Here is a 19507-nt window from a genome sequence, read left to right as displayed (position 1 = left end):
AAACAGTCCCTTGCTACTTCCTTCAAATATATTCAAAATAAAAGGTCCTCATGAATTTGTGGATATGATTGCTGAGCCCCAATTGTAAACTCATAAGGGCTTGTGGAGGACAGAAAAGGCTCCATATAACTGGAGGCAAAAAGCACCACTCCAGTTTGCAAAAAGAGAAAGAAAATGGATTCTGCAAAGTAGTCATTGTTGAGTTTGATGCCTAGCCTCCCACAGTTCTCAAAGGATTACAAAACAGATGAATTTTAAGAACTTTACAAGGGAAATGATCTTCACTTGAAGTTAGAAACTATGATCCCCAAAGAATAATTCCAGATCAAGGGAAGTTCATTTCTTTTTTTCAAAGAGTTACAAGATCAGCAGAATATTTTAGACATAGTAATATACTTGGATATTAGCAAAGCAGTTGATAGAACTTCCTGCAGTATTCTCACGAACAAGATGGAGAAAGATAGTCTAAATGACAGTACATTTTGGAAGATGCAGAAGTGGTAGAATGAGTCTACCCAGACTGTTGATTAGTGGATGAATGGCAGCCTTAGATAGAGAACTTTGGTGAAATGCCAAATGGCTTCCATCTGGAGTCTAAGTAGGTTCAATATTTTAATATTTTCATTATCTGTTTGCCTATCTTCTGTATGTCTGTTTTTTTGTTTCCTTATTCATTCATTTTAAGCTGCTCATCAGTGTAATAGAGCACAGGACCTGGAGTTCAAATCCAGCCTCAGAAATTTAGTAAATGCATGTCCCTGGGCAAGTTACTCCTGTTGGCCTCAGTTTATTCAGGTGTAAATTGGGAATAATAATGGCACACCCACCTCTTAGGGTTATTATGAGGATTAAATGAGACAATATTTATAAAGCACTTAATAAAGTGCCTGACACATAGTAGGTAATTAATGAGTGCTTATTTCCTCCTTTCTTTCTTTCTGAGTTACATGGATGAAAGCATTCTGATCAATTTTCAAATTGGCAGTTTATGGATATTCGGGGGGATAGCTAACTCACTGGATGTCAAGAATAGAGACTCAGAATGGTAAAAATTAATAGGTATTACCTTAAGCTCCATTTAGGTGCAAAGATACATAAATAAACAACAATTCTAGGAAGGTAAAAGAAAGCTTAACAGCAATGTGATTTGGGAAAACTAACACTGTGAATCAAATAATACGGTGGGGAAAGGCAAGGGAATTTTAGCAGACTGAAAGTTCTATGTGAACCAATTATATAGAAAAGCTACAAATGGAAAAAACATGCACAGACACAAACACACACACACACACACACACACTGTCATTTTAAACTATATAATTGGAAGCCTAATGCCAAGACAATACAAGTGATACTGTACAATCCCCTACACTGGACAGACCCCCTCCCCCACCATCCAGAGTGTTATCATCTGTTCTGGTCACATATTGGGAAATACACAGACAGACTATGGCAGGAAGGTAATACAAATTGCTGAAGGGATCTTGAAATTCAGTCAACAGTTAGTGAAAACTTGAATTGTTTGGCTTAGAAGAAACTGTTGAGGGGAGGACATAATCACTGTCATCAAGTGTTTAAAATGCTAGCATGTGAAGGAGAGATTAAATTTATTCTGTTCAGCCTCGGAAGAATAGGAACAGCAGGTAGAAATCTCAGCTACTGATTTGGGCTTGATAAAAGAAAAACTTAGCAGTCAAATATGGACAAAAGGGGAATGGGCTTGCCTTACAAGAGAGTTTCTCATCCCGGAGGGTCTTCAGGCAATGGATGAATGACCACTTGGAAGAGACAGAAGACCCTGGTTTAAACCCAGTTTAGTCAGTTTTCTACCTCTATAACTTGGGATAAGTCAATCTCTTTCAGCCTCAAGTTCCTCATTGGGAAAATGAGGGCATTAGACAATTTAGGTAAGGCATTTAACTTACCGATTATTGGGAAAATGATAGGGTTGGACTAGAAGACCTCTAAAGTCTCTTATCATGCTAAGATTATTGTCTTTATTAGGAATGCGATGCAGAGGGGATTTATGAGATGGGCAAAAGGTTAAGCAAGATACCTTCTGAGCTCCTTTCTAGTTCCATAAATCTGCTTTTAAGAATGAGAAGATCCTGTCAGAGACAGAGTTTATCAGATTGTCTGCAGAGGAATGGGAGAGAGGCAGTAGACTAAGTTGAATAGAAAAAAGAGATGATGTTTATTGGAAGAGAGGGTACAATGGCCCAGTCTAGCTAGAGGGAAGTGCATTTCAGGGGGTAGAGAGAGAAATAGTCAAGCCAGAAAGGAGAGAACATGTCAAGGAATGAGAGTAAGCCAGTCTCTGGTTGGAGAAAATAAAGTTCTGGAAGAAGCCTTTCTTGCAATTCCACAATGCCAGTACCTTCCCTCTTTTGACTACCTCCAACTTATTCTAAATCTAGCTTGTTTAGATGTAGCTGTTTGCATGGTATCTCCCTCAATGAACACTGAGCTCCTTGAGAACAAGGACTAGCTTTTGTCTTTTCCTTTGTTATCTTCAGTTCTTAGCACATAGTGCATAGAACAAATACATAGTAGGTATTTCATAAGTGCTTATAGAATAAACAAATGAATGAAACATTCTGCCTAGAGAAGAGTGCTTAATGAGATACTGAGTGAAGGAATATGATTGGAAAGGAAGAAACTCAACGAGGGAGAACAGAGGGGCTAAGCTTTGTGGAACAATAAATGTATGAAGACTGCTGAGAAAGGTGCCTTTTGAGGAAATGGTGAGTGAGCTGGTATGCTAGATAGAAGGATGAGTGATAAGAAATAGTGAGTGACAAGTCAAAGCAGAAAAGATCTGAAAAATAATGTTTCCTTTTGGCCCAAATCAGTGATTTCTAAGACATTCACATAAGGAAACTCTCATTAACAATGCATATAGAGCTGTTAATTTCTTGTCATAGAAGGTTGTCAGAGATACTGGACCACATGGCTAGGTTCTGAGGCAAGCTAGAACCATTTAGTTCTTCTAGACCCTAAGGCCAACCTTCTATCCACTATGCCATGATACTTTTCAATAATAAAAATAATAATTTATTTTTTATTTTATTTATTTATTTATTAATAATTGATGATGATAACTAGCATTCATACAGTGCTGGATAAGATTTGCAAACTTTTTCTATATATGAATTTATTTAAGTTTCATAATAAGCCTGAGGTGGGTACAATAGCTGCCAATTATGCCCATTTTACAGATAACAAAACTGAGATAGAGAAAAGATAAATGATCTTGCCAAGAATCAAATAGTATATATCAGGAGCAATACTTGAACCAAGACCACCTGAGCTCCAGATCAAGAAAGACAGAATTGATAGATGGTGTAATGGTGTTCCCACCATTCTAGAGGACAGCAGGGTGGACTAGTCTGACAACTGAAGAGAAATGAGCAGGCTGAAGACAACAATGAAGTCTCATTTCATTCAGTTCAAGAGGAAGAAGCATACTTACGGGAATGATGGTGTGTGAATGGAGTAGTCTGTCCATAGAAGAGAATGTAATGTTAGAGGACTATCAGTGGTCCAGACTGGCTGAAAAGGAAGAGGGAACTTGGAAGAAGCATGGTGAGTAGAGTAAAGGAGTCTAACTGGAGGAGTAAGTGCCTGTCAGGGATAGCGAGTGAACCAGTGTAACTGGTGAGATGAGCACATATAAGGGATAATGAGCAAACTGGAGAGAGGAAGATGCTTGTTGGGGTCAGAGTCTGACCAGAGAAGAAGACTAATGAGTAATGGGTAAAGAGAATGGGTCCATCTGGATAGAAAGAAAGAGGTATGCATGAAGGAGTCTGAGTTGGCAAGTCAGAGTCAGGATGACAATGAATGGCATATGTTTGTGTGGCCATGAGTTGGACCAGCTTGGTTCAAAATGAGGGTTTATATAGTTGGACAGTAAGATGGCTGGGGACAGTATATGTATGAGCTAGTATGGACAGAGAAGAGTTTATGTATTAGGGGACACTGAGTAATTGTCACAGTCTAAATACAGAAGAGGACACATTCCAGGAAAATGAATAAGATGATCTGTCTGGCTAAAAGGAAAAAAAAAAAGATGTGGAGTCTATGAGTGAATCAATTTAGTTGAGAAGAAGGAGACTTGTGGGCAAAGGTCTAGTAGACTGAGGGGGTTGGGGGCATGGTATGGTACATGTCCAGGATAATAATGAAATAGTATATTCTTGCCACTAAAGAGCCTGAATTCAGAGCCAGCGAGTAGAAGAGTCTGTCTACACTGGAGTAAGGGGAAATAGCGAAGAAGAATGAGTGCACTAGTCTGGCTAAAGAGTTACATCATGGAGCACAATAATGAACCAAGCTGACTGTAGAGTTGAGCCCATATTAGAGAAAATGAGTAGACCTGTTTGGCTAGAGAGGTGAAAACAATGTAAGAGGCAAATGAATGGACCAGATTCCCTGGAAAGGAAGAAGTTTGAGAAACACACTGTATGTGTTAGGGAAAACTGAGTGAACCAGTCCTGCTGGCGAGGAAGATAAACACTGAGCCTAGATAGAGTAAATGGACCAATTTGGCAGGAAAGGAGTATTCAGATTGGAAGACAAGGAGTGGATCCTTCTGGTTAGATGTGAGTTTGAATAATTATTGTTGTGCTTCAGTATTGTCTGACTCTTTGTGACTCCATTTGGGGTTTTCCTGGCAAAGATACTAGAGTGGTTTGCCATTTTCTTCTCCAGTGGATTAAGGTCAATAGAAGTTGTGTTCGCCCAGGATCACACAGCTAGTGAGTGTCTGAGTTGGTATTTGAATTTAGGTCTTCTTGACTGCAGGCATAGCTCTCTATCCCCTGAGCCACCTCGTTTCCTGACTGGAGGGTCAGGGCTGTAAAAAACAGTGAGTATGGGGCAACTGACTGTGACTCAGTGGATAGAGAGCCAAACCTAGAGACAGGAGGTCCTGAATTCAAATCTGGCCTTAGACATTTCCCAACTGTCTGACCCACTTAACCCCAATTGTCCAATATTATTTACTGCTCTTCTGCCTTGGAAGCAATGCTTAATTTGGATTCTAAGAAAGAAGATAAGGGTTTAAACAACAACAAAGAAGACAAAAAGTGAACTAGTCTGCTTAGAGACTTTGGGGTACTTGTTGGGAGAGAGTGAATGTATCAGTCTGGCTGCTGATTATGGGAAAGTTCGTAAATGGTGTCATCCATCTGGAAACAAAGGACATATGCTGAGTAAGAAGGAGTGGGCCAGTGTGGTAGAGATGTGTCTGCATATTGAGAGAGAACAAATGAACCAATCTAGTTTAATATAAGGATGTGTGTCTAGGGACATGTAGCTAAAGTGGATGCAGAGGTAATATAAGAACAAGAAGACCAGTAACAAAGTCTGACTTTTGGGTGTGAGTGCACAAAATCATTGACTGAAGAGCAAGATATGCATTATTTGGAAACAGTAAATAAATGCTTTGGTTCCAAAGGAAGGTCTGTACTGATGGTCAGTAAAAGTACTGGTTTTCCTATAAAGATGAATACGTTTTGGGAAACAAAAGTTTACTTAAAGGAAGGAGGACAATTTTGGGGGACAGTGAGAAGTATTCATCTAGAGAAGTGGGTACAAATAAGAGAATACACAAGAAAGTATAAGTGGGCCAGTCTCATTAGTACAGAGGATGCATAAGAATGTGTGAGCCAATCTGTAGGGTATATATATATATATATATATATATATATATATATATATGCATTTTGGAACAGAGTGAGTGAATAGTCTGGCTGGAAAGACTGATGCATACTAGAGGGTACTGAGTAGTGAGCACTTATGGGCAATGGTGATTAGACCACTTTGACTGAAGATTAATCAATCAACAAACATTTATTAAATGCCTATTATGTGCTTGATGCTGTGCTAAGCACTATACATACAAAGGCAAAGGACAATCCTTGCCTTTGAGGAGCTTACAATACAATGGAGAAAAGGAAGCTGAAAAGCACCTGGCATAGGAACAAAACATGAAATCCATAAGAGTGCAGACAAGTGGGAAATGAATAGAGAGTGGGGATGGATACCTTAGCATGGAGATTCTTGGAGGGGCTCACTGCCCCTGCCCTCCAACCCTCCAATCAGAGAGAGGAGGGAAAGTCTCCAGGGGCATAGAGTATGAAGGTAGGTATGAATATCAGGCCTGAAGTGATGCTGCAGGAGGGTAAGGTTTCTGAGGCCTGATGGAGATGTCCAGAAGAATGTATCCCAGTGGGAAATGAAGAAGACCAACATGTGCCAGTGGATTGTGATTGGGTTTTTCTAAATGGAGAGAGCAAATAATAGCAACAAAGCATCATGTAGTTTCTGTAATCGGTGAGTGCCCTGGGCTGTCCTGAAACATAGATATGTATGAAAAGCATTGAATTTACCAGTTTGACTAAAAATGATAGGTGTGTATGATTGGACTATAGTAAGTGGACAAGTCTGTCTGAAAAGGAATATGCACTGTTTAAAGTCAGTAAATGGCCCTTTTTGGCTATGGTGGAAGATAGTGGTCAGAGGATGAACCAGTCTGGGCAGAAGGGGTGATGTATAAGGGGTAGAGCGTAGGAAGGTGATTAGTAAAGCTTACACATGGAGAAGTGTAAGTGGAATTGTCTGAGAGAGAGGGAACAATGAGTACATTCATTTAGATGGCAATACGTAGTAGAAGATAGAAGTGGTAGAAGATGAGAAGTCTATCTGGAGAAGAAAGGGTCTATATCAGGGATTGGGAGTGAATGGCATTGTCAGAGTTCAGAGAAGAAGGCATGGGGACATTCGGTAAGTAGAATGATCTGACTGAATAAGAGGATGTATGTAAGTTGGTCTAGGATGAGTGAAGCAGTCCAGCAGAAATGACCCTACTTGTTGAAGTTAGTTAGGGTACCAGTTTTGAAGGAGGATGTTCTGCTAAAGAGGTAGGAGGTAGACAACTTTTATTTTAAATGTTGTGAGTGGAACAGTAAGTATAAATATATAGATGGCATATTAGAGAAAAGTTAACGGACTCATACGATTAGAAAGGAAAAGTTCATGACACTGACTCTGGATGGACAGAATGAACACACCTATGGGTGGGAGGAGGGACAGATGGACAACAAGTATAGGTGAAGAATATGAGGTGTTTCAGAGGATAGTGACTAAATCAGTTCATCTTGGTAGGAGGAAGAGGCATGTTGAAGGACCGGTGAAGTGGGTGGATATGAGAGAGAGTGCCTGGACAAATGTGTCTGGAGAAGAGAATAAATACTCTGTATGGGGGGAACATTCAGGTTGGAGAAGTGGGCACTGTACGAATTATTATGGATGGAAAGGAGATTGGATGTTGGACAGCATGACAGTGAATCAGCCTGTCTGGAGGGAAGAATGAATTATTGGGTGACAGTAAATAAACCAACCTATCTGGGGAAGTATATAGATGTTACTGGATAGTATAAACAAACCTGAGGGACAATGGGAGGGCACAATTAGAGGATCAGCCTGACTGGAGAATATATTCACAGAGAATTAATACCAGTCTGGCTGGAGAGGAGGGTTCAGGGGGAAGGACACTGACTAGATAAGTATTTCTATTGAGGAGAACCCATTGTGGAAGAGAGCAAGTAGATGAATAGGGTCTACAGAATATAGCTTTCATGACAGAAGAGCTGAATGTGCACATATGTGTAGAAGACCAGTCTGGCTGAAGAATGTGTGTTTAGAAAATGAGTAGAGCATCTTGGTGGTAGATAAGGATCCATTGTTTGGGGTCCAAGAGTTCACCCATCCGGCTAGAGAGGTAGACATCTATGCAAGACAGGGAATCAGTTAACCCTAAGAGAATTATACAAATTGAGGAATATGAGTGGATTAGCCTGGCTGAAGAAATGGGTCCAAAGTGGGGTATAGAGAGTGAGATGGGCTTTCTGGGGTAGATTTTGAGGTACAATGAATGAACAAGTATATGGCTGAAGAGGACACATATGTGACACAATGTGAACAAAACATTCTGTGCTCAAAAGAGAATAAACGGTGATAGGGACCAATGTAAGCTTGAGGTCAGTGAACAAGTCAGTTTGTCTATACTAGGCATTATATGATGGATGCTTCCTGTAAAGGAATATGAATATTGGAGATGGTGACTAAATCCGTTACTGGGAAGGGAGAACAAAATTACTGGAGGATAGAATGAAATAAGTTGGTTGGAGAATATAATATATTTGGGGGGGCAATGAATTGGGCTAGAGTAAAGGATGCATGTTGGGGAGGAGACAGATAGTGAATCTACCCTGTGGTTAGAGAAGGGTGTATTTGAGAGATTGTGAGTGCATCAGTCTGGCTGGAGGGACTATTTCATGTTGGGAGACAGTGACTGGGTGAAAAGCCTGGCTAAAGAAGATGATAAATATTGAAGGAAAGCAAGTGAATCCTTCCAACAGTAATACACAAATAAGTATGTGATTTTATAGATGCAGGTGTTCCCTCCAGCAATGTGGAATGAACCTATCTATGTCTGCCCAAACTGTGTGACCTGACCATTTTCTTCCCTTCCCACAAGTTCATCCAAAGAGGGGTCAATCTCCTCATTTTATGTAATATCTGAATGGAGCCCAGTAATTCTCCACCAGTTCTCTCTTGCTTCTGCTACAGTCCAAGTATTCTTTTCCTCTTTTTTTTGAGGGAGGGAGGAAGTAGAAGTGGGGTGAGGATAATATACGTCTTCAACAACACAATGACATTGATAAAAACAACAGTAGCACATTAATGCAGTGATATGAAGTAGATAAACCGTTATATACATTATTTTATGTAAGCCAGACGATCAGCTTGGGGGGGGGGGGAGGTAGTTTACAAAGATGTTATTCCCATTTTGCACATGAAGAACCTGAGTCTCAGAAAAGTTGAATGACTTGTCCTTTGTAACAAAGCTAGTGATTTCCAGGGGCATAACTTGAACCGGGGTCTTCCTGATGACAAGTTCAGAAACCCTTACTCACTAGCGGGGAGGTGGCATAGTGGGCGGTAGTGATTGGAGACCTGTCTGTGGTTTGGTAAGGAGAATTTCAATTGGAGAAAATAAGTGAACCAGAATTGCCAAAGAGGAGGGTAACTTTTGGGAGATAGCAAGTGAACAAGCTTGTCAGGACAATAAGTTCTAGAGGACACAGTGTGGAACAGTAAATGGGTCTCTGGTTGGAAAGGGATGTACATGTCAGGAACAAGTGAATGAACCCATCTAGCTGGAGGGGGAAATGAATTGTTGAGAAGCAGTAGGCGGATTTTTCTGGCTGTAGAGAAGGATGCATGTTAGAGAAATGATTAGACTAGTCTTGTTATAGGAAGAAGGATGTAAGAATGGAACATTTTGTCTAAAGATAGAGGACCATTCTGGAGAGAATAGAATACATGTCATGAGAGAGTTGACTGGATCAGGCCAACTGAAGAGGAAGATTATGTTAGGAGGCAGTGTAGGAGGCAGTGAGCAACAGCCCTCTGACCAAAGAAGAGTGTTCATGTGGAGAGATAGTAAGGGAATTGCTTTGGCTACAAAGGAGAGTGTATGTTGGTGGATAGTGATTGTAGCATTCTAGATGAAGAGGGGGATGCGTTGTTGGGGACAGCGAATGAACCACTTTGGTTCCAACAGAGAATACATTTTTTTGTGGACGGTGAATCAACCAGGCTGCCTGACGGAAAGGTTATGCTGTGTGGAGAGAATGAGTGCAACTATTTGGCTAGAGAGATGAACACATAATGGGGAGACTGAGGGGAATAGTTTGATTATAAAAGAGATGGTTGAATATTGGGACCAGTGAGTAAACCAATCAGGAGAGAGTATGAATGTTGAGGGGGAGAGTAAGTGAATTATCTGTCTAGGCATGAGAGGATAAAGCATTTTGGGAGGAGCATAAGTGAACCAAGTTTTCTTTAAAAGAGAATTCATGCTGGAAGGTCAATCTATCTAAAAGGTCTTTATCTGGCGACAGTGAATAGGACAGTCTGGCTATAGAGGAAGAAGTGCATTGGAGGGACAGCAAGGGGATCAAGGCAATTGGAGCTGAGTGCTTGTCAGTAGGCTCAAGTGGAGACCAGTCAAAATGGACAGTGGGGAATGGAGTACTTGTTAGACAACAGTGACTACACATGGCTTACTGGAAAGGTGAACACATTTGGAAGGGGAAGGGAGATAGAGAAAAAGAAAGGTGTGTGTCTGTGACAGCTAGATGCATTCGAGAAACAATGAGTGAGGATAGTAGTCTATTGGACAAGAGAATTTATGTTAAGGACAATAAATGGACTATTATCTAAAAGGAGATGATGGGTGTTGTTAAGAGAAAGAGAATTAAAGTTGTGTGTTAGGAAACAAGAAACTGGTCAATCCGGGTGAAAAGGAGCATTTACTTTAGGAAGACAGTGAGTAGACCAATTTGGCTAAAAAAGGCATGTGTGCGGTGATAACAGAAACACTATCTGAAGAAGAGGCTGTATCTTGGAAAATAATGAGTGAACCTGTCTGGCAAGAGAAGAGTATTCAAATTGGGGAACAATAAGTGGATATGTTTGATAGGAGATGAGGATGACTATGGGGGGAAATCAAGTGAACCAGCTTAGTTCTGGGGTAGGGGTGCATGTGTGGGGAGAGCAAGGGGACCGCTTTGGCTAAAGAGAAGGCTATTTGTTTCCAGTCTGGCTGGAAAGAACTATGGATATTGGGAGACAGTGAGTACATTGTGTTGCCTAAACAGGATGGTGCATTACTGGAAGACAATGAGCAGGCACTGTACTTGCTGAGTACATGCTGACTACAATACATGGATCAGTATGATTGAATAAGGAGGTTGGATATTGGGGGTCAATGAGTGAAACATGCTGAAATATAGAGAAACATGCATATTTAGAGGTCAGTGAATAAAAGACTATGTCTAGAAAGCCAATGTCTTCAGGGGACAGTTAGTGAATGGAACCACTTGTCAGGAAAGGAAGGTTCTTATAAAGGAACAAAATTATTCAATATGGTAGGTCCAGAAGACTTACTTTTGAATTTTTGAGAGATAATCAGCCTCTACTACCCATCTTTCACTATTTAATAGAAAATGCCTTCTAAATGGATAGTATGAGATCATCCATTTGTCAATACACAATAACCATGAAAGACTGCCCATGAACAAAACTTAGATATCCTCATGAGATTTATTAAAACTATTTTTTAAAGACAGCTGGGGCTACAAAGACCTTTGACGCAAGGTATTACAATTTTTCCAAGCATTTCTAGGAAGTTTGCCTCTCACTGTGAGGCCAGTAAATCAAGTCTCATATCACCTGTCTATGTCACATAGTGTCAGCATCCTCAAATCAATTTGTGAGATGCATCAGCAAAAAAGAGCTTCCCATCTTTCCCTGTATGTATAGAATAAGTTTCATCTCTGATGATGGCTAGTGATGTTTCACCAGTTTTATTGCCTCCCAGGGATTCTAGGGAAATGATTAGTGGGAAAACAAGGTATTACTTGTTGCCTCTCTTCTTGAATCTGTCCATTAAGATCTTTGAGTATTAAAATTAATACAAAAATGAAGGAGGAAGAAAAGAAAGGTGGGAAGAGTCTAACTCCCACCATGACAAACTTCATACTGGATCTTCTGGGGACAGAGGGTTATTGGGTGGGATCTATGTTGCTTCATGTCTGTAAATTTCCCAGAATCCAAGAGCTCAAGCTTTTTCACAGGAAGTCTTTACATCTATAGTTCCTTGGAAGTTTGGATAAGAAACTTCTCAGGGCTCAGGAGATGATGCAAGCTTAGCAAATGGCAAGCAAACAGTAACACCATTAAATGCATTATTGACCTGAATTTTTTTACCTAATTTCAATTCTCTGGAGCCAGCCTCCAGATTTTAAAGCATATTAGCACCACATACAGTAGGTGGAGGAAATACAAACACTCGCCTGGGGTTTTGTTCAATATTTCATATTTAGAAGAGTCTTGCATCTATGAGATGATTTAGGAGGCAAGTTAAGGGGTCTAAAAAAAGACTCCTAGAACAATGGACAAGTCTGAATATAGAGGAGAATGCACATAGGTGTTAGTGATTAACTGAACCAATCTGTTCTTTCCTAGTTCCCCTCCCCTAGCTGCTAGTCTTTTCCTTGGAGATTCCTCAACCTATTCTATATTTATCTCATATATTCCTACTTATTTGCATGGTGTCTCTTCTGTTGGAATATAAAATCCTTGGGGCAGCATTATTTTTACCTTTCTTTATACTTCTAGGCTTAGCACAATACTTGGCACAAATTTAGCACTTAATGTATAGTATTTGACTGATTAGCTATATAAAAGGAAATATGGTTGGGGTACAGAGAGTAGACCAGTCTGACTAAAAAGAAAGATACACAGTTAGGGGACAATGAGTCAAATTCTCTGGGCAGAGATGAGATATTGGGAGACCATCAACATAACCTGACTGGCTATAAAGTAGGGCATATTTTGGGGAGACCAGTCAAGTTGAAGAGTTATGTGATTGTTGGGGGAAATTGGAGAACAATCTGAATGATTATAAAGTTGCATGTTGGGGGACAGTGAAAGGATCATTCTGGCTGATGAGTATGGTGAAGACTGAGAAACAATAAGTAGACTTATCTGGCTGTAGGGATCCATAGAAGGGATAGTGAGTAAGTGGACCAATCTGACTTGATAAGAAGGTACCAGGGACAGTGAATGAACCAATCTAATGGATAAGAGGAAGTATTTGGGGGACGGGGTGCTGATGAATGGTATACATGGACTGGAGAAGAGAGTATGTTTGGGGGAACAAGGACAGAATCAGTCTGAAAAGTGTTCATGGTAGAGACAGTGGATAACTCACTCACAGTGGAGGAAAAGACCCCTCTCAAGTTCCAGTCAGGCCCATCTCCAGGAAGCCAGACTATGAGACACATTATGCCAGTGATTCCCAAAGTGGGCACCACCGCCCCCTGGTGGGTGCTGCAGCAATCCATGAAAGTGGTGATGGCCACAGGTGCATTTATCTTTCCTATTAATTGCTATTAAATTTTTTTAATTAATTTCCAGGGACATTAAGTAACATTTTTTCTGTAAAGGGGGCAGTAGGCCAAAAAAGTTTGAGAACTACTGCATTATGCCATACTCTTAGATACTCTCCTATTAAGTAGAGATGGCCTGGGCCCTCACACTCCCTGGGACTCCAAGCCCTTTATGCCTCCACTTTCTCTGACACACACTAAGCATGGTTCTGAAAGGGCACAAATGGATATCTATTCATGCCCACACACTACGCACTCTGTAACCTGATTTTTAATGTCTCCTTCTCCACGGGGTTACCAGGATGACACCCTCAAGCAAAGTTTCCTAGAAGCTACACTGATGCTGGTAGGGGCCATCAGCAGGAACGAGGGGGCCCACAGCTATGAGTTCACCCAGGTCCCTGAGCTGGTTGACTGCCTAATGGTGAGTGAAAGGGGATGGAGAAAGAAAATGGCTCAACAAGAAGGGGGCTTGGGAAGCCTGGGGCAGGGGTTGGAGTGGGGAAGGAATTGAGCCCCTGAGCCTGTGGAAATGCCTTTTTTTTGTTTTGTAGATGACAAATCTGTGACTTAAGCAGTTCAGCTGAAATTTGAACCTAGGTTCTTTCACTAATGATAATTATATCTGTGCCTTCCACAAGGGCTGGCTCCAATAGTATTAAGAACTATAAAAAGCTGGTCTTTCTGAACCATGTACCCATGGTCCTCACATATGGTGACCCCTCCCATATTTTGCTTTTATTTTTCTACTAATGCCCATATATCCTGCCCAGACAACCACAGTTCCTCCAATTTAGAATCCACCCCATTCTACAACTTGCACCTTGAAGAACTAGAGAACATTCTCTGGAAAGCACAAATGGAATCCACAAGAATTCTTGAAAATCTACTCTGTGCCCTGTACTAAAAGTTCTAATACATTAAGGAAAATGTCCTAGCAATGACAGTGATCTAACAGTGAATGAGTTCCCCATTACTGCAGCTTTTATCAGAGGCTAGATGCCCAGTCAATCAACCAGTAGACTAACATTTCTTTTTTTTTTTAACCCTTGTACTTTGGTGTATTGTCTCATAGGTGGAAGATTGGTAAGGGTGGGCAATGGGGGTCAAGTGACTTGCCCAGGGTCACACAGCTGGGGAGTGGCTAGACTAACATTTCTTAATGACTGCTTAACAGGAATGGAGATTCCTCTTCAAGTATGGATTTGACTAGATGCCCTCTGAGGGAGTTTACACCAACTCTCTCATTCTTTTTTTAATTTAATTTTAAAAATATTTACCAAATCAATACTGTGGATTTTTTCCAAGGCAGAAAAGAGGAGAGGTAAGGGCCAGGCAATTGGGGTTACGTGACTTGCCCAGAATCATGCAGCTAGGAATTGTCTAAGGCCAGATTTAAACCCAGGTCCTCCTGACTCCAGGCCTGGTTTCTATCTACTATGCTACCTCGCTTACCCTCAACTCTTTGATTCTTAATATCTAACTAGGTATAGTCATAATGGCCTTGGACTTGACATTAGCACCAGCTTCAAGGCCCATCTCCAACATGATTGCCTATGTTACCTACAGCAAATCATTTCTCTTCTCTGAAGCTGTTTTCTCATCCACAAAATTTATTCATAATGCTCAGAGACCCCAAAGGAGGGCATATATTTAAGAACACAGGTAGAAGGTAACCACTTGACTCCCCTCTAATCATTGCCCTAGAAGAGGATTGGCAAACATTTTCAAATTCACATGCTCAAACTTCAACTTCAAGCTGCCTTTGAGCCCCGCCACCCTACACTACCCCAGACAGTGGAGGAAGAAGGTGTGCTTGCTTTGGGAGGCTGGACAGAGGGGCAAGGCATGCAAAAATGTTCTTGGGTGCTGGGAAGAGGAGAAACAGAGCAGCTCCCCCCATGCCAGCCTGACACACCTGCCAATACTTCACCAACACCACCCTAGAATCTCTGAGGAGCAATTAAACTGGTAAAATATCATTAGGCAAGGTGGGATATATATTCCACAGGTGATATTCCAATGAGACAATGCATGCAAAGTGCTGGGCAAACTTCAAAATCCTATCTAAATGTCATTATTATTATTATTATTATTATGCTTATCTATAAAATGAGAGGTTTGGGCTATTATTTCTGGGCTTCCATCCATTTCTAAACCCTATGAAACAACAGTGCCAAGCCTTATATTTTTCAAAGTTCTTTCAAATCTATTATGTTTGTTGATTTCAGCAATTGCCCTGTGAGGTCACCAGAACAAGAATTATCAGTTCTATTTGATAGGCGAAGAAAAATGAGCCCCCAAAAGGAGAAAGGATTTTCCCAAGATCACACAGAAGGGTTGGGAATAGAACTCTGATCTCTAAGCCCCATGGTCTTCCCAACCTTCTACCCTACTCCATTCTTGAAGGAACTTTCTTTGCACACACAAACACACACACACACACACACACACACACACACTTTCCCCAAAACTTATCTAAGGCTCAGTTGCCTCTTTGCCAAGACCACTTTCCTTTTCTGATACAATGTACTGCCTCTAGTGGTGAGCCAATAATAGCTAGGCTACTATAGGGGAAACTTTAGAGCCTCTCTGAGAAGTCCCTTCGAGAGGGTCTCTTACTTAAACAAGAATTTGCCCTAGGATGTCTTAGTCTCTTCATCTGTAAAATGAGAGCTTGGATCAAATGGCCTCAAAGGTCTGATGCAACTCTGGATCTGTGATCCTATATCCTATGATTGTGGTGGTGAACCTATGGCACACCTGCCAGAGGGGGTCACTCAGAGCCCACTCTGTGGTCACACACGCCATTGCCCCAACACAAAGTTCGCCAGGGTTCATTACTAGAAAGCCATAGAGATTCAAGGCTGCTCTCCTTCCCCTCTCCACAGGGACCTGAAGACATTTCTCATATCACCCACCTCTCTAAAAGGTTTGCCATCAGTGTCCTATGACAACTGATAAGTATCCATCATGCCTCTTTTAATGAGGAACAGACCTCTAATCTAGGATGGAGAACAGCTTTGGGGTATAGATATGCACACCTGTCCAGGACAGAGTCCTCTCTAGGGAAAAGGAATGTTCAGATCTCCCTTGGCAGGTCTTTAGGAGGGAGGAAAGTCTCCAGCATGGAAGATAGGGATAGAGAATGGGAGAAGAAATCTCTGTTTGAGACAAGCAAAGGGCTTGGTCTACTAGAGGGAACACCAGTTTCTCTGTAGATGGCCTAGAGATCTTAACCCCATAACTAATCTTTTATTTGGGGAATTTGAAGGTGCTGATGAAGAAAGAACCTCAGGACACACTCTGCACCACAACTCGACAGCAAGTCATGCGCATCGTTTCAGGCCTTTGGTAGGTTGCCTTGGACTCTCTCAGTCCTCTTCAGACCTATTCCCAGTGAAACAATCATGCCCAGAGACCACTAAACTAAAAAATACTGGTCTCAGTTAGGTGGAGGATAGGAGAAAGGGGAGAATTCAAATTCATATGCCACAGACATTTGTAAAGTACCTACTATGTGCAAAGTTTCAGTAAGGCACAGTCCTTAACCTCATGGAGTAAAGAGGCCAGTATTGTGATATGCCAACAGGGATAAGAATAATACAGAAAACAACACTCTATATGGGAGGGGAGGGAGGAATGCATTTGTGAGGTACAAGTGAGAGTATAACCCCTTCCTTCTAATTTCAGAAATTTCTATTGATTGATTTGTTCATATTTCAAGTTTTTAACTGAATTTTTGTCCTTTTAAAATCTTTTTTCATATTCCCTCATTTTCAGATTCTTCTTTCATTGCTTGGCAACATGATATGATAAAATATCTTTTGATGTGCTCAAGGCTAAAGCTCAAATTTCTCAGATTTGGCACTAATTCCAATTGTTCTTTTCTTCTCTATTTGGTCCAAAGTTGTATTTTTTAACTGTAACCATCCTCTTGTTTTTATGATAACCTGACAGCAAGCTGAGGCCACATTTGGACTCTAAGAGGAAATCCAAGGTTCTTTTTACTTGCTTCCAAAGTGTATACAAACTGCCCTTGGTAGAGGCTTTGGAAAAACACACTTGTCTCCTGGCCGATCCTCCTGATATACAGGTAACCAGGACAGCTGTTCTCCATTTTCCAGGCATGTTATTTCCATTGACAGTCTTCTATATATACTGTTTCTACTGTTCCTTCATCCCAACCAGCCACTTAGAGATAACTCTCTGCTGATAACCAGAGGGTGGTAAGAGAAATTATAGGGAAAGGAAATCTAAACCACATCAATCCTGGCAGTAGAACCACTATGAAACTAGTTCATTGGGAGGCATACCCAGGACCCATCTGGAAAATTGCCCACAGTTATTTACAAGATGATAAGGAATTTACTTGCTCAATCACATCAATAATGTCTATTGGTGGTTCAGCCTTTCCAAATCACCATCTGATGCTCTCCATTTTCAGATTGCTTACCAGCACAGCACTACCTTTTTTATGTTAAATCAAGGGAGAATATGAAGGGGGGAAGACCCTAGGCATTGTATATCATCATTCCTGTGTCTCTTGGTATCATAGGCCAATAGGAATGTTGGCTGACTTGCCTGACTGAGAGCTTGGCCACCCAATAACATTGATGTAAAGAGGGGAAAAGGAGAGCTCTTTTTCTTCTATATATTTATGGGTTATAACTCTTTCTGCCTCTGTATTTATATGAAATACATGAAGAAACCTCCCCTTTTGAGCACATGAGGTAGAAAAGAGGTTAAACTTAAAGGTCAATTAATATTTAGAAATGATTTATGAATAGTGAATAGATTTATGAATGAAATAACTCTAAAGGAAAAAAAATGTCATAAGAATTTGCAAAATGGTTATGTGAACCAGCTTCATGTGTTGTTAGAGCTGGTCATATGCTGTCACCAGAGGTGGATGACCGACTATCCAGTATTAGGCAGTTTGTCTTCATTTCCTTTCATCAGGGTCCAAACACGTCTGGAACAAAAATACCCTTAAAAAGATGGAAAGTCTCAAAATGTATTCTCAAGAACAAAGCTATCACTGATCCTGAGACATAAAACACAAATTTTACCATATCAGACCTAAAAGAAACCTTATCAGTGATCTCTTCCAATTGACCTTATTGTGTATCCTGAAAATGGCCCATACATAAAGGCCAGGAAGGGTGATGTATAAATGGGGAAAACCAGACAATATGTGACTAAACCATGTCTCCTTAGCCCTTGTCCAGTTGAATTTCCAATCAAGGCTACATATGGTACAATCGAGGATTCCTTCACCTTCTTAACTTCAGTTTCTCCTCTTTTAGAAACTCTACATGGATACCATGAATGCCTTGGATGAACTTCTCCAGAGCTTAATCTCTGAGAATCCCAAGTCAGAAGAACTTCACTACTTGCTAGGGGTAACTCAAGTTTTGGTGGGAGGCAGCAGGAAATGGGTTTATATAAGGTACCATCCTCGAGCCCATGGAGGGTGGGAAACTGCATCTCACCTTTAAAGTTATCATGAACAGTTTCATCTTGCTCTTGATACATAAATACTTACTAAAAACATTTTCATACACTTGTGGGATGGGGGTAATGACTGAAGAGTAGGTCACACAGTTTAGTTTAGGTTCCATTATCATTGTGATCAGAACAATAGAATGTCTTAGCTTCTTATAAGTCCCTTAGAATATGCCAGAGAATGTCAGAGCTTAAAGGGACAATAGAATACAGAATACATTTAGCAAGAGCTAAAAGTAACTTAAAATGTACAACATAGAATGTTAGCTTTAATAGGAATGTTAGAACATAGAAGTATTAAAAGGGCTTTAGAACATAGAATGTCAGAACTAGAAAGATCCTAAACTATAGAATGCTACTGTGCATGCTGGAAGAGATCTTACATTCCATCGAGTTGGATCCCTCGTTTTCAGAGAAGGAATCTGAAGCCTATAGGGAAGTGGCTTGGGATGACTATGGTCACATGGGGAAACCTGGACTTGAACTCAGGTCATAAGGTTAGGAAAAATACCAGGTTGAAGAGATAAAGAGGTTGATTCTGTTATGAACTAGATGAGTTTGATAGGCCAATAGCAAATGCAGATGCATTTCTAGTACACAATGAAGCAGAATGGAATTTAGGCTTGAGGTTATGGTTGGAGACATTCATTTAGCAGTCATATACATAAAGATAATAATTGAATAAAAAGGCTCCTAAGAATAATGGAGATAGAGAAGAAGGCTAAGATCAATTGTCAATGGGAAGTCTATGTTTAGAAGAAGGAAAGAGGTATCATGGACATGGAAAGGGAACCTTGCATGGTATACTTCCAGTACAAGATGAAAATATCTAGAAGGAATGGAGGCCAAATGTTACAAAGAGACAAAAATGGTGGGGACTAAGAGAATCATATGGGATGTAACAAGAATGAGGAAATTAACATGATGAGGTACACTAGAAATCCTAAATAATCACCACCACCATCACTGCT

At 40.6% G+C, this 19507-nt stretch overlaps 1 protein-coding gene across 1 annotated transcript in view; it reads left to right on the top strand.

Annotated features, from left to right (window-relative positions):
* The window catches only part of LOC123255754 (maestro heat-like repeat family member 5), a 113071-nt gene that overhangs the window by 24381 nt on the left and 69183 nt on the right, over positions 1–19507 (top strand). The window contains exons 10-13 of the mRNA XM_044684495.1: positions 13330–13452; positions 16303–16382; positions 16989–17124; positions 18338–18433. Coding sequence (XP_044540430.1) covers positions 13330–13452; positions 16303–16382; positions 16989–17124; positions 18338–18433 — 435 coding nt within the window. The remainder of the gene's footprint in view (positions 1–13329; positions 13453–16302; positions 16383–16988; positions 17125–18337; positions 18434–19507) is intronic.

The sequence above is a fragment of the Gracilinanus agilis genome, chromosome 1, assembly GCF_016433145.1.
Source record: "Gracilinanus agilis isolate LMUSP501 chromosome 1, AgileGrace, whole genome shotgun sequence".
NCBI classification, from domain to species: Eukaryota; Metazoa; Chordata; class Mammalia; order Didelphimorphia; family Didelphidae; genus Gracilinanus; species Gracilinanus agilis.
The sequence above is the reverse complement of the archived record's forward strand: the minus strand, read 5'-3'. Positions and strand labels throughout refer to the sequence as shown.